Below are 19,061 nucleotides of genomic sequence, written 5' to 3'. Positions count from 1 at the left end.
GTGTACAAATGACAAAATCATCCAAATGAAAAACTGATTTTTTTTCTTCCAACTGTCATCTCATCCACATTACCAGTTTTATGTGAAAACATACGAAAATGTTACAAAAAATATTTTCCAACCCTTTGCAGAAAGACTGGATTGCACCTGAATATTTGTGGGGAATTGGATGAGCGCAGGCTATTTAGGTTGTTGGGTGCATTATCGACTGCAGTTACTGCCTCTCCAGGGGCACTACCAAGCAATGAAGTGTTGTTGGCCTCTGATTGGCCCGTAGCTCTTGGAGTGCAGGTTGTCAGCCCATAGAGTCCTTGGTTGCAGGGAAGTCCCACTGTCCTGTTAAGTGCTTGCTTGACACTTAATTATGGAGGCACATGCCAAGAAGAGCTCACGAGGACCACAGGGGATTGCTGATTAATCTCTCCCTGGTCTTTGTAGAATACGAGTTCCTGTGGTGAGCAGGCATAGGCCCGTCCAGCTAGAGCTCGTTAGCGGGAGCTTTAAATGTAGCTCCCAAACTGGAGTTCCCGATAGTCCTGGGCTGGGATGTTTGCTTTGTGTGCCGTGTAGCGGCTTTATTTTCAGTTAAAACATTTATTTTATCCGTTCATGGAACATGGGTGTTGCAGGCTGTGCCACCATTTATTGCCCATCACTAATTGCCCTTGAGGGGGCAGTTAAAAGTCAACCACATTGCTGTGGGCCTGGAATCAAATATAGACCAGACTCGGTAAGGCCGGCAGATTTCCTTCCATAAAGGACATTAGAGAACCAGATGGGTTTTTATGGCAATCGAAAATGTTTCATGGTCACCATAAGGTTTTTAATTCCAGATATTTTTTTATTGGATTCAAACTTCATCAGATGCAGTGACGGGATTTAAACCTAGGTCCCCAGAACATTACTCTCGGTCTCTGGTTAACTAATCCAGTGACAGTATCACTGTGCTTGGGTGGCAGAGTGGCGCAGTGGTTAGTACTGCTTCATACGGCGCTGAGAACCCGGGTTTGATCTCAGCCCCGGGTTTGATCCCAGCCCTGGGTCTGTGTGGAGTTTGCAAATTCTCCCCATGTCTGCGTGGGTTTCACCCCCACAACCCAAAAGATGTGCAGGGTAGGTGGATTGACCACACTAAATTGCCCCTTAATTGGAAAAAAATAATTGGGCACTCTAAATTTATTTTAAAAAGATAATACCACTGCCCCACCGCCTGCACTGTTTGGCCTTTCACTCTGCGCCTCCTGGATCAAGGACAGGATTCTGAGCAGCCTTTTTGAAACTCTCCGATGACAACTCCGGGAAGAAACAAAGCAATAAGAAATACCCGGTAATGCCTTTGTTTGAGGAGATGAAGGCTTATGTTGCAGACGAGGAGAACTGGCCCATGTATGCCTAATGCATACGCCACTTTCTCTGTGGCAACAATATAGTAGGGAGTGCCAGACATAATCTTTTTGACAGCATGCAGGGTCATGACGTCTGTGGTGATATGCATCACTGTAAATACACAAGGGGTTAATATAGATACACTAGGACACTATAAATACACACGGGGTTAATGTGAACACACTGCACCTAGCTAGACACTAGAGGGAGCACCAGAGACATGACACACAGACACTCAACCAATAGGTCAGTTAGATAGGACACGACCAATGGGCATTCACAACACACACAGAGGTGACACTACCACAGGGGGGCATTACACCAACCCATATAAAAGGACACAGCACACATGATCTTCCTCTTTCCAGTGGAGACACTTAGTGAGTACACAGGGTTGATTGAAACACATCACACCCACCACGTGGATTGTAGCAGACTGGTTAGTTAGTGTGAGTAGCTACAGCAGGATTAACAGGAGTCAAATCCAAGTAGGAGAATTGTTAATAGTTTAATAAATGTGTTAAAGCTATCTCCAAGTCTGAACCTTCCTTTGTCAGAGTGTACATCAAGGAAGCAGCTTATGCTACGTCAAGAGCATAACAAAACGACGTCCAGCATTATTAAGATTTTAACTTATCCTGCAGCTCCTTACACTAAAACGTTCAATGAACTTGTGGATCTAGAAATGAACCATTGCAACCCAAAGCAATTCGTAATCCTCCAGCATTACCAATTCAAAGTGGCTGGGGGGGACCCCTGGGGAGCCCTGACAGAATTCCTGGCGAGATGAAGGAAGCTGGTTGAATACTACGCGTTTGGCCCATCACTAACCAAAATGGTATCCGACTAAATCGTGTGTGGGGTCAACAATGATGCGATACAAAACAAAGTTTTGGCAATACCCACCATCAAAAGGGCTATAGAATTATCTCTATCTTTGGAGAGCACTGAGAAAGTGGGGGCATGGAATGCACTGCCTGTGGAAGTAGTTGAGTCGGAAACGTTAGGGACCTTCAAACGGCTATTGGATAGGTACATGGATTACGGTACAATAATGGAGTGTAGATTAATGTGTTCTTAAGGGCAGCACGGTAGCATTGTGGTTAGCACAATTGCTTCACAGCTCCAGGGTCCCAGGTTCGATTTCGGGGGGGGGGGACAAATTCAGCATTCTCAGCCAAGGCACTCACCACCAATTCAACCTTCAGCCAGGACATTCTGGCATCTCAGAAGATGGCAGAATAACCCTAGAAATAACAAGGAAGCCTCCCCGGAGGACTACAAATGTGAGTCGCGAGGCTGCTGTAAGTGTGGCTAAAGGACACTACCCAGGCGAAGCTGCCGGAATCAGCAGTAGGTGTGCTACCCAATTCCTGGCCTTAAAAGTCTATGAGCCGCAGAGATGAAGGATACAGTTAAACTACATCATCATGCCTAAGGTTGCCCTGATAAAGATAACACTCTTGATCATTCCCCAGAAATGGACGTGGATATGGGAGCTACCATCTCCATCATCAGGGAACAGATCTTCCAGCGTCACCGGATGGGCATCTTACCCCTAGGCCTACAAGACACCAGGGCTAGGGCCATAAATATGGGAACCATTGAAGATTATGAAGGCATTATGATCCCGATTACCTATGGGCAGCAGATGGCGAGACTTCCGCTCAGAGTTGAAGGCTGACCAGGACCCAACCTCTTGGGCAGAGACTAGCTCCGGAGGATCTGTCTGGACTGACTACAAATTTTTAAACTAGGAACTGGTGGACTATACAAGGTCATTGGCAAATACCCCTACATTTTCCAAGAAGGCCTTAGTAGAATAAATGGACCAAGGGTAAAGATTTATGTGCACCCCAACGCCCTACCCAAATATTTCAGGGAACGTTCAGTCCCATACGCTTTACTTAACAAAATAGAGACTGAACCTGAGTGGTTGGAGAGCTGAAGGATTATGTGGCCAATGCAGTTCACAGACTGGGCTGCACAAGTAGTCCCTGCCCTCAAGCCGGACAAGTCGGTCCACCTTTGCAGGGACTATAAACTAACAGTTAATAAAGCTTCAGATTGCCATGCAGAGAAGACCTATATGCTAACCTGGCAGGGGGTCAAACCTTCACCAAACTAGATATGAGGCATGATTACCTCCAGCTAGAGTTAGACGAATCATCAAGGAAACACGTGATGATTAACACTCATTAGGGTTTATAGAAATACACACGCTTGCCCCTCGGAATCTTGTCGGCATATGCCCTTTTTCAATCTGTGATGGAGAACATTCTTCAAGGGCTAACTTAATAATAATCTGTATTGTCACAAATAGGCTTACATTAACACTGCAATGAAGTTACTGTGAAATGTCCCTAGTCGCCACATTCCAGCGCCTGTTTGGGAATTCAGAAGTTCCAAATTACCTAACAGCACGTCTTTCGGGACTTGTGGGAGGAAACTGGAGCACATGGAGGAAACCCACGCAGACTCAGGGACAATGTGTAGACTCCGCACAGACAGTGACCCAAGCCAGGAATCGAACCTGGGACCCTGGCACTGTGAAGCAACAATGCTAACCACTGCGCTACCGTGCCACCATACTGTGCTACTGTACCTAAGGTGACAGTACACGTAGATGATGTGCTAGTCACAGGAGCCATGGTAAAAGAGCACCTAGCAAACCTAGAGGAGCTTTGAGATGATTTTCTAATGCAGGTGTACATCTAAAACAAGAAAACTCTGTGCTCCAGTCAGACAAAGTGATCTGCCTAGAGTGGCAAGTCAATTAAAAAAGACCTACACCCAATGGAGGATAAATTTAAGGCCGTAAAAGAGGCACACACCCTTTGAAATACAGCAGAATTAAACATTTTCCGAATACTCATAAACTATTATGGGAAATTTATCCCATATTTGGCCACTTTATTGTCACCCCTGCACACACTGTTAAAGAAACACCAGATGTGGTTATCGCAAGCACCGAAGGATGACGCTTTCGTGAAGGTGAAGCAGTAGTTACTACTGGATCATCAAACATCCTGGCTCATTCCTGTGATGATATGCCTGTGAATAATGTTGCATACACTCATCAATGCGACTTCGCACCAGCGGGTGGCAGCAGATATCAGTCATGTGACATCCAGCTACAGTTGGTAGGAAGGCACACACAAGGACAATCACATATCAGGTAGTTCCAGAGCAACCTAGTCTGCATAGCATTCTGTATGTTATCCTTCTACGTGTTGACCAATAAATCATCATTCTAAGTAAGTCATCAGCAGTTCTGTGTGAATCATTGCAAGGGCAAGACAACAGAATACAACAGTTATGACCCCAAGAGAGAACTGATATTAACATGATGCCTCTCCACATGGAATAACGGCAGTCCTTTCTCATTGATGGGACGATGGCACAGAGAAACTTACAGCATATGCATCGAGAACCTTTGGCGGACCTGGAAAGATCCAATTCTCAAATCGAACAAGAAAGATTGGCTATTATTTTTGAGTGAAGAAATTCCACCCTTATATCTACGGCTGATATTTCACAATTGTAACAAATTATCAACTCCCGTTGGGAGTTTTAAAAGAGGATAAAGCGATTGCCCCCCATCGTCTCGGCTCAGATCCAACATTGGCTGTCATTGTTAGAAGCCTATGAATACTCTCTCAAGCACTGCGAATAAACACACATTGCCAACACCCTGAGTCATCTCCAATTGCCCACAATTTTGGCTCCTCTTCCGGCATTGGAAGACAACGTCATGACACTGAATTTTCTGAATACCTTGCCAGTATCCGTGAAGCAGATTCTTTTTTTTCTTTTTTATAAATTTAGTGTACCCAATTAATTTTTTCCAATTCAGGGGCAATTTAGCGTGGCCAATCCACCTAGCCTACACATCTTTGGGTTGTGGGGGCGAAACCCATGTAAACATGGGGAGAATGTGCAAACTCCACATGGACAGTGACCCAGAGCCAGGATCGAACCTGGGACCTCGGCGCTGTGAGGAGGCAGGGTGAACCCACTGCGCCACCATGCTGCCCCTCCATGAAGCAGATTCAAGTGTGGACCCAGAAGGACCCCACACTGGCAAAATTGTATCAGTGGTGGAATCCGTGGACAGCACACAGATGACATGAAACACATCCACTAAACAACAAGAACTGAGTGTAGAAGATGGTAGCCCGAGTAATCATTCCCTGCCCAGCTCGGCGCCAAATCCTGATAGAATTACACATTGGACACCCCAGAGTATCCAAGATAAAAATGTTTGAAAAGAGCTGTGGCGCTAACAATTGCACACAAAGACTCGAGACATGTACAATCGAGACTTTATTGCTGTGTGATGCTATTCCTCCGGCGGCGGCTGTAGAATAGGATCTCAGTGACTCACACGCATATTTATACACAAGCTCCCTGTGGGCGGAGCTAGCCGGCAGGGGCTTACCGGAGGAACCTGTATTACAGGTACAGCCATACATCCCCCTACTGCAAGTACACATATCTACAGTGGTTATATCACCACATTCACCCCCTGTAAAAAATGAGTCCGGCGGGGGTGACGTGTAACTATAATACAAAGGATGATCTATTTACAAAAGGGTTCAAACAAGGAAAACCAAGAGTCCATCCGGTTAGCAGGTTACAGGTTGAGCCGAATCGGCGGTCGAACGTTCCGCTGTGATCGGTGTAGCTGTGGTGGCGACGTCGGCACAGGTAGTGATGGCAACGATGGTGCAGGTGCTGGCGCTGTTGGTGCTGGCTGCTGGTGGGATGACTCCGAGAGCGAGCCGAAATCTTCCGTGTCCTCCAGTGTGGGCAGGGGGACGAGAGATGGACCTTGGTGGGGACGAATACGGAGGCGCTGGGGAAAAGGAGGGTGGCGCGGGGGGGAAAAGGGGCGCGGGCATGGGATCGGCACCTGAGGGAGCCAGGACCCGGAGTGAGACTGTGTCCTGGCGGCCGTCGGGGAACTCCACGTAGGCGTGGAGTAGGCGTACTTTGTCCACCCGGGGTTCCGCCTTGTGGTGCCGGACATGCCTATGGAGAAGGACTGGGCCCGGAGTCGTGAGCTAAGTCGGGAGCGACACCCCGGTTGTAGACTTTCTAGGGAAGGCAAAAACACGTTCATGGGGTGTACTGTTAGTTGCGGTGCACAGTAGTGACCGAATGGAATGGAGCGCGTCAGGGAGGACCTGCTGCCAGCGAGCGGCTGGAAGATTCCTGGACCGTAGGGCCAGCTGGTCGGCCCTCCATACCGTCCCGTTCTCCCTCTCTACCTGCCCGTTTCCCCGGGGGTTGTAGCTGGTCGTCCTGCTGGAGGCGATACCCCAGCTGAGCAGGAACTGACGCAGCTCATCACTCATGAACGAGGATCCCCTGTCACTGTGGATGTAGTCGGGGAAACGGAACTGAGCAAAAATGGAATCCAGGGCCTTGATGATGGTGGCAGTCATCAGATCCGGGCATGGGATGGCGAAGGGGAACCTAGAAAATTCATCGACCACACTAAGGATGTAGGTGTTGCGGTCGGTGGAGGGGAAGGGCCCTCTGAAATCCACGCTGAGGCGTTCAAAGGGGCGGGACGCTTTCACCAGGCGCGCACGATCTGGCCGGTAGAAGTACGGCTTGCACTCCGCACAGACCTGGCAGTCTCTGGTGACTGTCCGTACTTCCTCGATGGAGTAGCGCAGATTGCGGGCTTTGATTAGGTGGTACAAGCGAGTGACCCCCGGATGGCAAAGGCTCTCTTGCAAGGCACGGAGCGGGTTCACTTGTGCGCTGGCACATGTACCTTGGGAGAGGGAATCTGGGGGCTCGTTGAGCTTGCCGGGGCGATACAAGATCTTGTAGTTAAAGGTGGAGAGCTCGATTCACCACCGCAAGATTTTGTCATTCTTGATCTTGCCCGCTGCGTGTTGTTGAACATGAAGGCTACCGACCGTTGATCAGTGAGGAGAGTGAATCTCCTGCCGGCCAGGTAATGCCTCCAGTGCCGCACCGCTTCAACGATTGCCTGGGCCTCCTTTTCAACAGAGGAATGTCGAATTTCAGAGGCGTGCAGGGTGCGTGAAAAGAGTGCCACGGGTCTGCCTGCCTGATTCACTGTGGTGGCAAGGGCGACATCTGAAGCGTCGCTTTCTACTTGAAAAGGCAGTGTCTCATCTACTGTGTGCATCCCAGCCTTGGCTATGTCAGAACGAATGCGGGCGAAGGCCTGTTGTGCCTCGGCCGTGAGGGGAAAATGTGTGGACTGGATAAGTGGGCGGGTCTTGTCCGCGTATTGTGGGACCCACTGGGCGTAATAAGAAAAGAACCCCAGACAGAGTTTGAGGGCCTTGGGGCAGTGGGGGAGTGGAAGCTCCATGAGGGGGCGCATGCGGTCGGGGTTGGGCCCCAGTAGTCCGTTTTGGACTACGTAGCCGAGGATGGCTAAGCGGTCTGTGCGGAACACGCACTTCTCCTTGTTGTACGTGAGATTAAGGAGAGATGCGGTGTGGAGGAATTTAGAAAGGTTGGCGTCATGGTCCTGCTGGTCATGGTCGCAGATGGTGACATTGTCGAGGTACGGGAAGGTGGCCTGCAGTCCGTACCGGTCAATCATTCGGTCCATTTCTCGTTGAAATACTGAGACTCCATTCGTGACGCCGGAGGGAACTCTAAGAAATTGGGACAGACGACCGTCTGCCTTGAAGGCAGTGTAGGGACGGTCCGATTTACGGATGGGGAGCTGGTGGTAGGCAGATTTCAGGACAAATGTAGAGAAGACCCGGTACTGTGCAATCTGATTGACCATATCAGAAATGCGGGGGAGGGGGTACGCGTCGAGCTGCGTGTAACGGTTGATGGTCTGGCTGTAGTCCACGACCATCCTGTGCTTCTCCCCGGTCTTAACCACTACCACCTGGGCTCTCCAAGGACTGTTGCTGGCCTCGATGATACCCTCCCGAAGCAGCCGCTGGACTTCGGACCTGATGAAGGCCTTGTCCTGGGTGCTGCACCGTCTGCTCCTGGTGGCTACGGGCTTGAAATCTGCGGTCAGATTGGCAGAGGGAGGGAGGCTCGACCTTGAGGGTCGCGAGGCCGCAAACGGTGAGGGGAGGTAGGGGTCCGCCGAGGCTCTGGAGATTGCATTGGAAATCCAGGCCTAGTAAGAGTGACGCGCAGAGGTTGGGGAGAATGTACAGACGGAAACGGTGGAATTCCATGCCCTGGACAGTAAGTTTAACCATGCAGAAACCCCGGATCGGGACAGAGTGGGAACCGGAGGCGAGAGAGATCTGCCGGTTGGTGGGATGGACCGCAAGGGAATAGCGCCTTACCGTGTCCGGGTGGACGAAGCTTTCGGTGCTCCCGGAGTTGATGAGGCAGGAGGTCACGTGGCCGTTGACCAGCACCGTTGTGGAAGAGGGTGCCAGGTTGCGAGGACACGACTGGTCGAGCGTAACCGAGGCGAGTAGCGGGCGATCGGCAGTCGAGTCTGATGAGTCCGACGAGTAGCGGTCGCGACCTGTGTCCTATGGCCCCATCCCGGGAAGGACAAAATGGCGGCGTATGGAGTACCTGTGTGGGAGAAGATGGCGGCGGCCAAGATGGCGGCGTCCATGGAGCGCACGTTGTGGGTTCGGGACAAGATGGCGGTGCCCATGGAACGCACATGGCGGTGGGGGATGAAGATGGCGGCGCCCATGGAGCGCACATGGCGGGGGCTGTGAAATATGGCGCCGCCCACTGATCGCACCTGGGGTCGAATGAAGCGGACGGCAGGGCCCATTGTGCGATCGGCTGAGGCGAGGGGGGAAAGGGGGGCACGATAGCGGCAACCGTCTGGGACTGACACACCGCTGAAAAGTGGCCTTTATTGCCACAAGCTTTGCAGGTCACGGTGCGGGCCGGGCAGCGTTGGCGGGGGTGCTTCTGCTGACCGCAGAAGAAACAGCGGGGACCCTCAGGGAGCGCGGTGCGGCGAGCAGCGCAGGCGTAGTGCGCGGGGGCGGCTGCTGGGGGGGGCGGTTGCGGGGTCCACGAGGGGTAGGACGGGTGGGCCTGGGGTGCCGTTTGCGGGGTCCACGAGGGGTAGGACAGGTGGGCCGAGTGGCGAGTGATGTAAGATCGCGTACTATGGGAAGCGGCCGCCATTGAAAGCGCCAGAGTCTTTGTGGCGGCGAGGTCGAGGGCGGCCCCTTCCAGCAGTCGTTGCCGGATGGGGTCGCGCATGAGTAAATCAGAGTGTTCTGTGGCTGTGAGGGCCCGGCAGTCGCAGTCTCGTACCAGAGGTATAAGGGCCCTCCAGAAGTCCTCAATCGACTCACCCGACTGCTGGACGTGAGTAGAGAGTAGATGTCTCGCAAACAGGGTGTTCGTCGACTGTGCATAGTTCTCCTTGAGCAGTTCCATAGCTCTGGCGTAGTCAGGCGCATCTCGAATTAGCGGAAAGACACTGGAGCTAAGTCTTGAGTACAGGCGTTGTCTTTTTTGAGCCTCCATCGGGGGAGGGTCCGCTGAAGAGATATAGGCCTCGAAGACTGCAAGCCAGTGAACAAAGTCTTTCCTGGTGTGAGGCGACTGCGGATCCAGCTGCAGACGGTCAGGCTTGATCCTGATGTCCATGGTGTAAGGAAAATCACACAGCAATAAATTGTGGCGCTAACAATTGCACACAAAGACTCGAGACATGTACAATCAAGGCTTTATTACTGTGTGATGCTATTCCTCCGGCGGCAGCTGTAGAATAGGATCTCAGTGACTCACACGCATATTTATACACAAGCTCCCTGTGGGCAGAGCTAGCCGGCAGGGGCTTACCGGAGGAACCTGTATTACAGGTACAGCCATACATCCCCCTACTGCAAGTACACATATCTACAGATGTTATATCACCACAGGAGCTACGCCAGGTGGCCCGGGCTCATTACAGACATAGAAAATCAGGTGAAGCAGTGCTCCTTGTGCCAGGAGAACCAGAAGCATCCATCTTCGACCTCTTTCCACCCATGGGATTGGTCAGGAGGATCATGGGTACGAGTGGACGTTGACTTCGCTGGCCTATTTTTGGTATTGATGTTCCTTATTATGGTTGACGCACACACTAAATGTTTAGGAGTACATCATATGTCCTTCATGACTTCTCATGCAACAATTTACAAACTCCAGCCACATTTCTGTACACAAGGCATTCCAGGCATCTTCATATCCAGTCCCTTTGCCTGTGGAGAATTTCAGGTAAATCAAACAGCATTAAACATCTGAACAGTGCCATACCATTCATTGTCTAATGGACTGGCCAAATGGGCAGTTCAAACATTCAAAACCAGGATGAAGAAACAGCCTGCTGGTATCCTGGGAATGCAAATGGCCCAGTTCCTCTTTGATTTTAGAAACACGCTGCACACAACAGTAAGATTGCACCAGCAGAATTGTTAATGGGACGGTGACTGCACACCAGGCTTAGCTTGCTGTTTCCCAACTTTGGGAGGGGGTGGTGGAATCAAAGCAGTACACCTAAAAAAGGAATTAGATACCAGAAGACCCAAAAGGGGCTTCAGAACAGGAGATGCCATATTTATGTGGAACTTTGAAGTTAGCGTCCAATGGATCCCAGGAGATGTGCTGGAAAAGACTGATCCAATTTCTTACACAGCCAACATCCCAGGGAAGGCTGTGAAAAAAACACCTGTAGTGCCATAGAAACAGGAAACCTACTCCACTGCCGACAATTTCAACAGAAACAATGTCCTTGATGCCCCGTTGCGACTACTACAAGCAAGGGATACAGCCTCTGGGATCCTGAGAACATGCCCCCCCCCCCTCCGGGATCAAGTTTGGGATCCAGAATGGGAATAGATCGGTGGTTAGCACCGAAGATGAATCTCTGTGGCATTTTAGCGTTCAACAGGGAACCGCGATACCGAGTCTGCTTCACATCCCCCAATTCGGTTGCAACAGCTGCCAATTCGCGGCCTTGCACCAAGTGATGAAAGAGGCCTCATCGCCAGGGGAATATGGTGGATGATTTGGGCTTGAGGGGGGAGGAATGTGATAACCCTCATGAGGACCGCAGGGGATTATTTATTGGTCTCTCCATGGACTTCATAGAATACAAGTTCCCCTGGGGAATGGGCGGAGGCCCACCAGCTGGGGCTTGTATGCCACACCAGTGACTGTCAGGACTAATAGTCCTGGGGTGAGACTAAACTTTTGTTTTGTGTGACATGGTAGCAGCTTTATTTTCAGTTTAAAATAAACCAGCTTGACCTTTCATTGGAATTATTACACATGACGGTTATAGGCATTGCAGCCAATGGAGAGATGTCATTTACTTGTATTTGTACTGTGCTGTAATGTTCTATGTATTTCATTGGGCAAAATCTATTGAAGATGCAGGTAAACATCAAAGCAAAACAAAGCCACTCAAGACACAGATGCTTTACATCTTTATATTCCAGTCGCACATCTAAAGCATTTATTGCCTCCCAGGCATATTACACTGGCAAAAATAGAAAGATTGTCGACTGATGACATATTTTAAAGCATTTTATATACCTTTTCGTTCCCGACAAGAATCAACATCTGATGATTTAGATCCACGTTTAGAAGAACCTTGATTATCTGAAATACACTCAAAATTTGTGTAATTAGCACCTGTTTCTGAATCTTTCAGTTCTCTTTCTTAAACCACTTTAACCAATGCTATTTAGCTACTTGCACTAATTGGGAGAATAACAGCAGAGACCAGTACAAACCGGACAGTCTGCACCTGGGCAGGACTGGAACCGATGTCCGAGAGGGGGTGCTTGTGAGAGCTGTTGGGGAGGGTTTAAACTAATGTGGCAGGGGGATGGGATCTGATGTAGGAAGTCGGAGGGAAGTAAAACGGGGCCAGAAACAAAAAGCAGTAAGGGGAAAGTGTAAGGCAGAGAAGCCAGAGTCAAAAATCAAAAAGGGCCACAAAAAGGGACTGGTTTAGCACAGGACTAAAAAGCTGGCTTTGAAAGCAGACCAAGGCAGGCCAGCAGCATGGTTTAATTCCTGTACCAGCCTCCCCAAATAGGCGCCGGAACGTGGCGCCTAGGGGCTTTTCACAGTAACTTCATTTGAAGCCTACTTGTGATAATAAGCGATTTTCATTTCATTTCATTTTTTTCAGTACAGGGTACGGTGACTGAGGAGAGTGTGAAAAGGGAGGTGGTCAATGCAGGATTGAGGTGGTGTACCTAAATGCGCGCAGTATATGGAACAAGGTAAATGAGCTTGTTGCGCACATTGAAATTGGCCGGTACAATGTTGTGGGCATCACAGAGACGTGGCTGCAAGGGGATCAGGGCTGGGATCTAAATACCCAAGGACATATGCCCTATCGAAAGGACAGGCATTGGGCAAAGGGGGCAGGGTTGCATTGTTAGTTAGGAATGAAGTTAAATCGATAGCAAGGAGCAATATAGGATCAGAAGGGTAAAGTTGAGGAATCGCTGTGGGTAAAGTTGAGGAATCGCAAAGGTAAAAATACCCTGATGGGAGTTATGTATAGGCTCCCGAGCAGTAGTCAGGGTGTGGTGCAGAAAATAAATCAGGAGATAGAAAAGGAATGTAAAAAAGGCAATATTACAGTAATCATGAGGTCTTCAATATGCAGGTGGACTGGAAAAAACAAGTTGGTAGTGGATCCCAAGAAATGGAATTTGTAGAATGTCTAAGAGATTTTTTTTGGAACAGTTTGTGACAGAGCCTACTAGGGAACCTGCAATTCTGGATTTGGTGATGTGTAATAAGAACATAAGAACTAGGAGCAGGAGTAGGCCATCTGGCCCCTCGAGCCTGCTCCACCATTCAATGAGATCATGGCTGATCTTTTGTGGACTCAGCTCCACTTTCCGGCCCGAACACCATAACCCTTAATTTCTTTATTCTTCAAAAAACTATCTATCTTTACCTTAAAAACATTTAATGAAGGAGCCTCAACTGCTTCACTGGGCAAGGAATTCCTTAGATTCAAAACCTTTGGGTGAAGAAGTTCCTCCTAAACTCAGTCCTAAATCTACTTCCCCTTATTTTGAGGCTATGCCCCCTAGTTCTGCTTTCACCCACCAGTGGAAACAACCTGCCCGCATCTATCCTATCTGTTCCCTTCATAATTTGATATGTTTCTATAAGATCCCCCCGCATCCTTCTAAATTCCAACGAGTACAGTCCCAGTCTACTCAACCTGTCCTCGTAATCCAACCCCTTCAGCTCTGGGATTAACCTAGTGAATCTCCTCTGCACACCCTCCAGTGCCAGTATGTCCTTTCTCAAGTAAGGAGACCAAAACGGAACACAATACTCCAGGTGTGGCCTCACTAACACCCTATACAATTGCAGCATAACCTCCCTAGTCTTAAACTCCATCCCTCTAGCAATGAAGGACAACATTCCATTTGCCTTCTTAATCATTGGGGCCTCACGGTAGCATGGTGGTTAGCATCAATGCTTCACAGCTCCAGGGTCCCAGGTTCGATTCCCGGCTGGGTCACTGTCTGTGTGGAGTCTGCACGTCCTCCCTGTGTGTGCGTGGGTTTCCTCCGGGTGCTCCGGTTTCCTCCCACAGTCCAAAGATGTGCGGGTTAGGTGGATTGGCCATGCTAAATTGCCCGTTGTGTAAGGTTAATGGGGGGATTGTTGGGTTACGGGTATACGGGTTACGTGGGTTTAAGTAGGGTGATCATTGCTCGGCACAACATCGAGGGCCGAAGGGCCTGTTCTGTGCTGTACTGTCCTATGTTATATGTTCTTTCTGTTGCACCTGTAAACCAACCTTCTGTGACTCATGCACTAGCACACCCAAGTCTCTCTGCACAGCGGCATGCTTTAATATTTTATCGTTTAAATAATAATCCCGTTTGCTGTTATTCCTACCAAAATGGATAACCTCACATTTGTCAACATTGTATTCCATCTGCCAGACCCGAGCCCATTCACTTAACCTATCCAAATCCCTCTGCAGACTTCCAGTATCCTCTGCACTTTTCGCTTTACCACTCATCTTAGTGTCATCTGCAAACTTGGACACATTGCCCTTGGTCCCCAACTCCAAATCATCTATGTAAATTGTGAACAATTGTGGGCCCAACACGGATCCCTGAGGGACACCACTAGCTACTGATTGCCAACCAGAGAAACACCCATTCATCCCCACTCTTTGCTTTCTATTAATTAACCAATCCTCTATCCATGCTACTACTTTACCCTTAATGCCATGCATCTTTATCTGATGCAGCAATCTTTTGTGTGGCACCTTGTCAAAGGCTTTCTGGAAATCCAGATATACCACATCCATCGGCTCCCCATTATCTACTGCACTGGTAATGTCCTCAAAAAATTCCACTAAATTAGTTAGGCATGACCTGCCCTTTATGAACCCATGCTGCGTCTGCCCAATGGGACAATTTCTATCCAGATGCCTCGCTATTTCTTCCTTGATGATAGATTCCAGCATCTTCCCTACTACTGAAGTTAAGCTCACTGGTCTATAATTACCCACTCTCTGCCTACCTCCTGTTTTAAACACTGGTGTCACGTTTGCTAATTTCCAATCAACCAGGACCACCCCAGAGTCTAGTGAATTTTGGTAAATTATCACTAGTGCATTTGCAATTTCCCTAGCCATCTCTTTTAGCACTCTGGGATGCATTCCACCAGGGCCAGGAGACTTGTCCACCTTTAGCTCCATTAGCTTGCCCATCACTACCTCCTTAGTGATAACAATCCTCTCAAGGTCCTCACCTGTCATAGACTCATTTCTATCAGTCACTGGCATGTTATTTGTGTCTTCCACTGTGAAGACTGACCCAAAAAACGTGTTCAGTTCCTCAGCCATTTCCTCATCTCCCATTATTAAAACTCCCTTCTCATCCTCTAAAGGACCAATATTTACCTTAGCCACTCTTTTTTGTTTTATATATTTGTAGAAACGAGTAATGAGGCAGACTTCATTAGGGAACTTAAGGTGAAGGAACCCTTAGGGAGCAGTGACCACAATATGATAAAATCTACACTGCAGTTTGAGAGGGAGAAGCTGCAATCATTACAATTAATAAGGGTAGCTACAAAGACATGAGGGAGGAGCTGGCCAGAGTTGATTGGAGAAGGAGCCTAGCAGGGAAGACAGTGGAACAGCAATGGCAGGGGTTTTTGGGGGTTATTCAGGAGGCACAACAGAAATTCATTTCAAGGAGGAGGAAAGATGCTAAGGGGAGGACAAGGCATCCATAGTTGATGAGGGATGTCAAGGACAGCATAAAGGCTAAAGAAAAAGCATACAAAGTGGCGAGGATTAGTGGGAAACCAGAGGATTGGGAAGCATTTAAAAGCAGGCAGGACAACTAAAAAAGCAAAAGCAATAAGGGGGGGGGAGAAGATGAAGTACGAGTGCAAGCAAGCTAGTGCATGGTAAAATAGGATTTAGTCAGCACGGCTTTGTCAAAGGGAGATCGTGCCTGACAAATCTAAAGGGACAAATGAAATACAATGTGAAAAAGTGTGAGGTTATGCACTTTGGAAGAAGGAATCTGAGCATAGACAATTTTCTAAATGGGGAAAGGCTTACGAAAGCAGAAGCACAAAGGGACTTGGGAGTCCTTGTTCACGATTCTCTTAATGTTAATGTGCAGGTTCAATCGGCAGTTAAGAAGGCAAATACATTGTTAGCATTCATGTCAAGAGAGCTGGAATACAAGACCAGGGATGTACTTCTGAGGCTGTATAAGGCTCTGGTCAGATCCCATTTGGAGTATCGTGAGCAGTTTTGGTCCCCATATCTAAGGAAGGATGTGCTGGCCTTGGAAAGGGTCCAGAGGAGTGTTGTGAATGAGAATTCACACGGTATTATAATCTGTATACATATGCATTAATATTGTTAGTGCAATTGCACTACCTGACCACCAGGGGGAGTAGCTCTGGGAGTACTCGAGAGTTTGTACTGGGCTCCTCCCTTGGCTCCGCCCAGGACTCCTCCCCCTGGAGATGCTGTATAAAGATCCGTGCCACAGGGTCAGCCAGCCAGTTCACCGAAGGTTCAACGGCTAACAGGCTGGCTCTGTTGTAAGTATATTAAAACCGCTATTCTAATCCTACAAGCACGTGTCCGTAGAATTGTTGGTTCCAACAAGGAGGTTCACAAGAATGATCCCAGGAATGAAGAACTTGTATGAGAACATAAGAACATAAGAACTAGAAGCAGGAGTAGACCATCTGGCCCCTCGAGCCTGCTCCGCCATTCAATGAGATCATGGCTGATCTTTTGTGGACTCAGCTCCACTTTCCGGCCCGAACACCATAACCCTTAATCCCTTTATTCTTCAAAAAACTATCTATCTTTACCTTAAAAACATGTAATGAAGGAGCCTCAACTGCTTCACTGGGCAAGGAATTCCATAGATTCACAACCCTTTGGGTGAAGAAGTTCCTCCTAAACTCAGTCCTATATCTACTTCCCCTTATTTTGAGGCTATGTCCCCTAGTTCTGCTTTCACCCGCCAGTGGAAACAACCTGCCCGCATCTATCCTATCTATTCCCTTCATAATTTTAAATGTTTCTATAAGATCCCCCCTCATCCTTCTAAATTCCAATGAGTACAGTCCCAGTCTACTCAACCTCTCCTCATAATCCAACCCCTTCAGCTCTGGGATTAACCTAGTGAATCTCCTCTGCACACCCTCCAGCGCCAGTACGTCCTTTCTCAAGTAAGGAGACCAAAACTGAACACAATACTCCAGGTGTGGCCTCACTAACACCTTATACAATTGCAACATAACCTCCCTAGTCTTAAACTCCATCCCTCTAGTAGTGAAGGACAAAATTCCATTTGCCTTCTTAATCACCTGTTGCACCTGTAAACCAACCTTCTGTGACTCATGCACTAGCACACCCAAGTCTCTCTGCACAGCGGCATGCTTTAATATTTTATCGTTTAAATAATAATCCCGTTTGCTGTTATTCCTACCAAAATGGATAACCTCACATTTGTCAACATTGTATTCCATCTGCCAGACCCTAGCCCATTCACTTAACCTATCCAAATCCCTCTGCAGACTTCCAGTATCCTCTGCACTTTTCGCTTTACCACTCATTTTAGTGTCATCTGCAAACTTGGACACATTGCCCTTGGTCCCCAACTCCAAATCATCTATGTAAATTGTGAACAATTGTGGGCCCAACACGGATCCCTGAGGGACACCACTAGCTACTGATTGCCAACCAGAGAAACACCCATTCATCCCCACTCTTGCTTTCTATTAATTAACCAATCCTCTATCCATGCTACTACTTTACCCTTAATGCCATGCATCTTTATCTGATGCAGCAATCTTTTGTGTGGCACCTTGTCAAAGGCTTTCTGGAAATCCAGATATACCACATCCATCGGCTTCCCATTATCTACTGCACTGGTAATGTCCTCAAAAAATTCCACTAAATTAGTTAGGCATGACCTGCCCTTTATGAATCCATGCTGCGTCTGCCCAATGGGACAATTTCTATCCAGATGCCTCGCTATTTCTTCCTTGATGATAGATTCCAGCATCTTCCCTACTACCGAAGTTAAGCTCACTGGCCTATAATTTCCTGCTTTCTGCCTACCTCCTTTTTTAAACAGTGGTGTCACGTTTGCTAATTTCCAATCCACCGGGACCACCCCAGAGTCTAGTGAATTTCGGTAAATTATCACTAGTGCATCTGCAATTTCCCTAGCCATCTCTTTTAGCACTCTGGGATGCATTCCATCAGGGCCAGGAGACTTGTCTACCTTTAGCCCCATTAGCTTGCCCATCACTACCTCCTTAGTGATAACAATCCTCTCAAGGTCCTCACCTCTCATAGCCTCATTTCTATCAGTTGCTGGCATGTTATTTGTGTCTTCCACTGTGAAGACCGACCCAAAAAACCTGTTCAGTTCCTCAGCTATTGTGATCGCTCCTTCCGAGAGGATCCCTAACTATGAGATCATGAATCAATCCTGTCTCATTACACAGGACAAGATCTAGGACCGCTTGTTCCCTCGTAGGTTCCATTACATACTGTTCTAGGAAACTATCGCGGATACATTCTATAAACTCCGCCTCAAGGTTGCCTTGACCGACCTGGTTAAACCAATCGACATGTAGATTAAAATCCCCCATGATAACTGCTGTACCATTTCTACATGCATCAGTTATTTCTTTGTTTATTGCCTGCCCCACCATAACGTTACTATTTGGTGGCCAATAGACTACTCCATTCAGTGACTTTTTCGCCTTACTATTCCTGATTTCCACCCAAATGGATTCAACCTTATCCTCCATAGCACCGATGTCATCCCTTACTATTGCCCGGATGTCATCCTTAAATAACAGAGCAACACCACCTCCCTTACCATCCACTCTGTCCTTCCGAATAGTTTGATACCCTCGGATATTTAACTCCCAGTCGTGACCATCCTTTAACCATGTTTGAGGAACGTTTGAGGACTCTGGATCTCTGGATCTGTACTCGTTGGAGTTTAGAAGGATGAGAGGGGATTTTATTGAAACGTACAAGATACTGCGAGGCCTGGATAGAGTGGACATGGAGAAGATGTTTCCGCTTGTCGGGAAAAACTAGAACCACAGGACACCATCTCAGATTAAAGGGACGATCCTTTAAAACAGAGATGAGGAGGAATTTTTTCAGA

The 19,061-nt window shown here is 48.2% G+C and overlaps 1 protein-coding gene across 5 annotated transcripts in view; it reads right to left on the bottom strand.

Moving 5' to 3' along the window:
• The window catches only part of LOC119953068 (transcriptional regulator ATRX homolog), a 608,924-nt gene that overhangs the window by 273,928 nt on the left and 315,935 nt on the right, over positions 1-19,061 (bottom strand). For all 5 annotated transcript variants that reach the window (XM_038776923.1, XM_038777098.1, XM_038777278.1 and 2 more), the window contains one exon: positions 11,923-11,988. In XM_038776923.1, coding sequence (XP_038632851.1) covers positions 11,923-11,988 — 66 coding nt within the window. The remainder of the gene's footprint in view (positions 1-11,922; positions 11,989-19,061) is intronic.

Source organism: Scyliorhinus canicula, chromosome 1, assembly GCF_902713615.1.
Source record: "Scyliorhinus canicula chromosome 1, sScyCan1.1, whole genome shotgun sequence".
NCBI lineage: Eukaryota > Metazoa > Chordata > Chondrichthyes > Carcharhiniformes > Scyliorhinidae > Scyliorhinus > Scyliorhinus canicula.
Note: the sequence above shows the minus strand (reverse complement) of the source record. Positions and strands in the feature narration are given on the sequence as shown.